The 6,000-nt window shown below is 37.4% G+C and overlaps 1 protein-coding gene across 2 annotated transcripts in view; it reads right to left on the bottom strand.

Moving 5' to 3' along the window:
* Positions 1-437: 437 nt before the first annotated feature.
* Positions 438-6,000, bottom strand: part of ELMOD3 (ELMO domain containing 3) — a 45,539-nt gene continuing 39,976 nt past the window's right edge. For both annotated transcript variants that reach the window (XM_063448528.1, XM_063448527.1), the window contains exons 11-13: positions 5,041-5,117; positions 4,789-4,916; positions 438-3,712 (exon numbers count right to left, since the gene is read on the bottom strand). In XM_063448528.1, coding sequence (XP_063304598.1) covers positions 3,489-3,712; positions 4,789-4,916; positions 5,041-5,117 — 429 coding nt within the window. In that variant the 3' untranslated portion in view covers positions 438-3,488. The remainder of the gene's footprint in view (positions 3,713-4,788; positions 4,917-5,040; positions 5,118-6,000) is intronic.

Raw genomic sequence — 6,000 nt, 5'->3', positions numbered from 1 at the left:
AGAAACTTGTATTCTTCCAAATCTATGCCTTGCTGTACTTAGCTAGCTTGTTGGGCAGACCCCAGGTAAGCTTACCTTGGGGGGAGAGGAGGGGGAACCCGGACACTAACTGGCACCATAACCACTGCAGTGAGTGTTCCTTTAAAATATATCATTGCTAGCTGCTTGACTTAATGAGGATTGTAGACCAAGTGAACGCAAGGTAAAAAAACAACAACAACTGAGCTGTAAGGAGTTGGATACTGTTCTGTAAATTGTAACATCTGGAGATAATGTCTAATTCAGCTATTCTGTCCCAAAATGTATTTTATATATATATATATATATATATATATATATATATATATATATATATATATATATATATATATGTATATATATATATAAACTAAAAATAAATTTTAAAAATGAGAAGATTTATCAGTGTTCTATTCTAAAAATGGTGCAAATAAATACAAGAGAAGAGGAGTCACCAGTGGAATGTGCCACTAGTTTCCATGGTGACTACCCCACTTTTAATAATTTAGATCACCAGTGATTGCAGAGGTGAACAAGGAGTACTTGAATGTGTAAATGGTACTTTTACTGTAATCAAAGATTAAACTATTCAATATGTACTCCAAAACCAATAAAAGAACACTTAGATGGGATCCCCACCTCTGCGTGACCATGAAAAAGAATTAGTCACCATCATCATATATACAGCACTCCACAGTGCTTTACAATGAGTATATAAAACGGCAAATAAAAAAAAAACGAATTAGAAAATAACACCACAGCAGTAAGCTTTGATGGTTTGAGTTAATAGACTGCAGGGGAGTGATAAAGAATTGTTTCTATGAAAAGGAGGAAAGATAAGAAGCTAAATTTTAGAAAGAATGTGTTTCAGGAAGAGTCAGTCTCTTAGACAGTTAGTGAAATGTACCAGGGGGTGAAAAAGAGATCAGAGAGTGGTATCAGCATATAGGAGGACAGTGGGGAAGGGGGGCTCCAATAAAACAGTTAGTGGTTAGAAGGTTGCCCCCAAAAAAGGAAACACTAAAGAAACATGGGGAGAGGTATGATGAAAACCAAATTAATTTGATCAAAAGTAGCAGAGATTTTAAGGAGAAGAAAAAAAACCTGAAAGAAAACAAAAACAAACAAACAAACAAACCTTTTCCGTTAAGTAATCAAATTGTTAGTGACTTTGGTTAGGACCATTTCAGAGAGCAGACACCTGATTTAAGATGATTAAAGATGAGATGGCTGGAATAAATTGAATAGATAGGTTAGATAAATGTTGGGGCATAAGTGCAGAGACCTACTGGTAAGTGACTGGGAGCAGAATTAGAAAATGTTAAAATTGAGATGTGTGTGGTAGGAGGGAAGTGGGGAGAATGCTTGTCACTAAAAGTAACTTGGATTAGTTTCGTGTTCAGAGAGATTGTAATAGAGCTAACGCAGGAGGTGAAATACTCTTATTTGGCAAGGCAACATGAATTTGTAGTGTAGGAAGTGGTGGATATGCACTCTCACACAGGATGGCAGAAAGGAAATAATCGTACAAGGAGACAAGGGGAAAGTAAAATAGGTTTAAAAAAAAAAGGCAAATTAAATGAATAAAACAAACCGCTATAACAGGGAACATAGGTTAAAAAGATCAACAAAGGGGGAAGCAAGAACTATTGCTGTCACAAGATGTGAGAGAATGGGTCAACATAGTTGTTACTCTGTACTGAAACAATTGTATGTAGGTATTGAAAACAGTGCAATATAAAATGTTACCACTACAAATAGTAGAGTGCAAAGAGGGCATTTAATGGGGGTTTTGAAATAAATATTCAGAGACGATTTGTTGACATTCAAACTGACTGCAAACCTAAAAAATGGGCATTGCACTGATCGCTTACATTCCCTGCAATAACCATATAGTGATGGCTGCAGGCCGGGGAAATAGCCTCATCCATGCAATCTACATCATAAATATCAAAACAATCTATCAAACTTTAATTCCATCTGGGTTTATCAACAATGCAATAGCCTATCTTACATGATGCTTTAACCCTTCAATGGGTGAGCAGCCATTATAGCACATCTAAAGGGTTAAGGACGGACCACCTTTCTCGTTATCATATGGAGGGCATTTGAGCTACATTATATGTAATCCCACAGAGAGAAGGGTTAGGGAAGGCACATTTTATTGCGACAGTTTATCTGGTATCTGTCAGGTGATTGGTGTTGGGGTATATATGTTCTAAATAGCTCTCCCTATTGCAGAACATGACAACAAGAGTTTTAATAGCTTGTGAAGCTCCATGTGGAATAGATTTAGCAGGAAATCTGCATGAGGCCACAGCGTTATGTCACATGGTGTGATCATTGCACAAATGCTTCGTTTTATGTGTGATCTATATGCGACTTTACAATTTTGTTAGCACAATAAATAGATAAAGCGAGTTTTGCACTCACCGGCTCAAACACTTTTTCACTTAACAATAAAATGTATATTTATCATAAAGGAAATTTTCCTATTGAGTGTACCTCTGGAACCTGGGTTTTCGCTTTCCTTTTAGGAGAAAGTTGGGTATATGCCTGTCTTAAAAGTGCCTCTAAATATAAAAAATATATATATATCCCAAAACAAAAACATTGTACTAGTTACATTCCACTAAATCAACAAGGATGTTTTAACCAACAGACCAGTGTTTTAACTTGTGAGGTTGTGAGAAATGGAAGCCAGACTTCCAGCTGTATAGCCTTCAAACTTGTTACTTTGAATAATCTATGAACATTAAAAAGTAGCAGAAGCAATTAGATCAACCTATAATTACTCAGAGTCCAGAACAGAAGGCTCAATTCGTAAGAGAATTCTGCATCAGAAGCACTGGATAAAGCAAAATAGCCGAATCTTTGAATAATCCATGTTCTGAGGCTGTGACCAGCTTCTTCACAAACTGGACTTTAGGTAACTGAAACATTAACAAGTGTTTGTTATTTTTTGTCTTCAGAAATTCCCACCTCATAACTTGACTATTTCACTAGAAGGCTCCACATATAGGACAACCTTTTCTGCATATCTAAGGGTTTTCTTTTGGATTACCCGGGGAATGCCAGGCTTACTGTGCAGACTACACACTGCATTAAAGCGAGTTTACTACACTTCGGATTTGTTTGGATCACATGATACCTGCTTCCAGATTTGAAAACATGCAGATTGCACCCTTGCTACGTGTACTAGCCTCTACCTATCTGGTATTTGATTCCAGATCAAAGCTTGTTGTTTTTGTTGTTTATAAAGACCTGGCACCTCTTACTCATGTCTCATGCTTGACCAGCAGATTAGGATGCGTCTCTTAGGATCAACCTGCTCTACAGTCTACACGCTACAGTCTAGCTGGGAGACATTGTGATGGAGACAGAGCAATTCCAGCAATGGGTACTCTATGGTTAGAATTATACCATCTGTACTCTCTGTGTGCACTTTCCATTCATTTACAAATGAGATCCTATATGAGCCGATCTTCTTGTACTTGTTGCTCACAGACTCCAGTGAAGCAAATTCCCTCTTCACTGTGCCTGTAGCTACCTCCATGATTGGGGCTGCCTGGTGCTGTGGAGTACTGGGACCAAATCTCAGGAGGTAGATCTTTTGGCAGAGGACGTTCTCTCAGGTGGAATTCCAGCTGGCGCAGTAGTTCTTTCGGCTTTCTCTTGGCCAAAGATTCAACTTCTGCAGGAATAAGTAATGAAATGTTAGGTAGAAAAGTAAATTTTATAATGTGCGAACAAATTTTAAAAAGCAATAACAAATACATAAATAAACGTGTCTCTTCACTACCACTAGCGGAATATGAAACTAAGAGGCCTGATGACATGTATAAATATCTGAAAGATTAAATATATTCATTGTATTGTCACGTCTTTCGTAAAATAATCAACCAAAATTAAACAGTCGTGATTTATCTTTAGAACCTGCGTCTCGTATTACCGAGGTTTGGCAAAGGATTGAAAGGCAGATTACAAATCATTTCCATCTACCTCTTAGAAAGAAAAAAAAAAAAGAAAAACAACAAAACCTTCCACTGTAAGCTTTATATGATTTAATAGAGTTATGATTTATATGATTTAATAGAGTTAGTGTAATATGGTAGTGAAGTGTAGAATAAGAGGCAATGTTTACTGGGATACGTGTACGGTTGCAGCCTCGGATTAGTGGGAGTTGCAGTTCCCGGCTACAGCTATTTCTGCTGACACCATTAAGTCAACATTGGCTTTAGTTAAATAAAAATGGCAAGAGTGCAACTCCATCTAATCCCAGGCAGACTGACTTATGTCTGGTTTCTACCCAAAAATAGACCCCACTGATCAGCACAGGTGAGCTCTGCATTATATTCAGATCATTGCTGGGAATAGATTTCACACATGACATCACCACCCCTGCAGTATAATGTTTGAAAACATAATCTTCCTAATGGGTATATCATGTTTTACATATTGTGCACACACATGTATGTGCGGGTATATACAAAATTTGCAGTGGAAGGTCTGAGCACCGGCTCAATATTTTTATTAAAATAAGTAAAATAAAAGAGTGATTAAATATGGTAATATTTCTTTAGAAGGATCCTGAAATTAATGTATTATTAACCCAGTTGATGCCCTTATCTTATAAATTCATATAAAACATCCAGTGCCTACCCTAGGAAATTCCTTATCTTATTCTTACACCCAGTTATATTTTTCCCATTTATTAAAGGTCAGGCTTGCAGCCAGGCAATACAGACAGGAATATAACTCTATATATACCTTTGAGGACAAAACCGGAGTCACTGATAGTTTTGTTCTGAGTTTTCCACATGTGGTAGAGGTGGTAAAAAATGGCCACATAAAAATCATTATGCACAGCAAAGACTTGTTGTCTGCGATTACATTCCCTGCCACAGAGTAAGAGGAAGATGGTGTTAGTACTAATACACATACAACAACAAAAGATAAATATGTAAATAAATAAACGAGGAATAAAGTACAGACTAAAGCCTCACACAGACTGCCACTTACCGAGATACCCGCTCTTCTCTCAAAGCCTGGATGCAGATCCTGGTAATATTGATTGACATTATACAGAAAGGAAAGTTCTGTGGATAAAATGATGGCAAGTGGAGTAATAAAACTGCACATACACACGTAGGTGCAAGGATGAATGCAAATATAAGGACTCAAAATAATAATTTCACAAGTGGATTGTTTGAGAGAGTGTGTGACATTTTATTCCTTACGGATCTGTGAGCATCCACACTTCAGTAAAACTGGCGTTCGAAACATGCAAATGGCACGGTCCAAACCCAGGAATCGTAGGAACCGATCCACAAAATTGTGGTTGTCAGTCTTCAAAAGTAGGTTTGCTAATCACTCTGCAGTTGGTACATAAAGATCATCCTGAAATATCCACCTCTTACGAGGCGAGGGGTGCACTCAAAATCATTTGACTTCTTGTTTTATGATATTGTTTTCTTTTACAAAAACAAATAAATGACTCTTGTGAATGTGTTTTTCTGTTTTAAAGATTGTGAGATCAGAGGGGTATATTTTTGAAATTTTAAACAAACTACAGAATAGTACACAGATTGCATAAGATTAAAAAAAAAATACTGATCAGCTGTGATTTTAACAGGGAGACAGATGAGGATTTTCCTTGGAAATTGAGAGGAAACTGTACTGTATAAATTATATGCATTTTCTTCTTCTTGCATGTCTTAACCCATTAGCAGAGATAACGTGGCTTGTGAGGTGCAGTGAGATATAGTGAGACATTCGTTGTATTTTTTTCTGTTTTCTTCTAAGTTTAAAGGGACTAGAGCTTAATGTAGTGGAACTGGGGCAAATCGCCTGTCACCAAAGCCTCAGCAGGCTACATGCTGCAATGCTGACTCGGCTTCCAAGGACACCCTCTAATAGCGGTCACTTGGACTGCCACTAAAGGCACTTTCTGGGTTCGATCCTGCAAGACAGCAGGTCCCA

The sequence above is a fragment of the Pelobates fuscus genome, chromosome 3 (genome assembly GCF_036172605.1).
Source record: "Pelobates fuscus isolate aPelFus1 chromosome 3, aPelFus1.pri, whole genome shotgun sequence".
NCBI lineage: Eukaryota > Metazoa > Chordata > Amphibia > Anura > Pelobatidae > Pelobates > Pelobates fuscus.
Note: the sequence above shows the minus strand (reverse complement) of the source record. Positions and strands in the feature narration are given on the sequence as shown.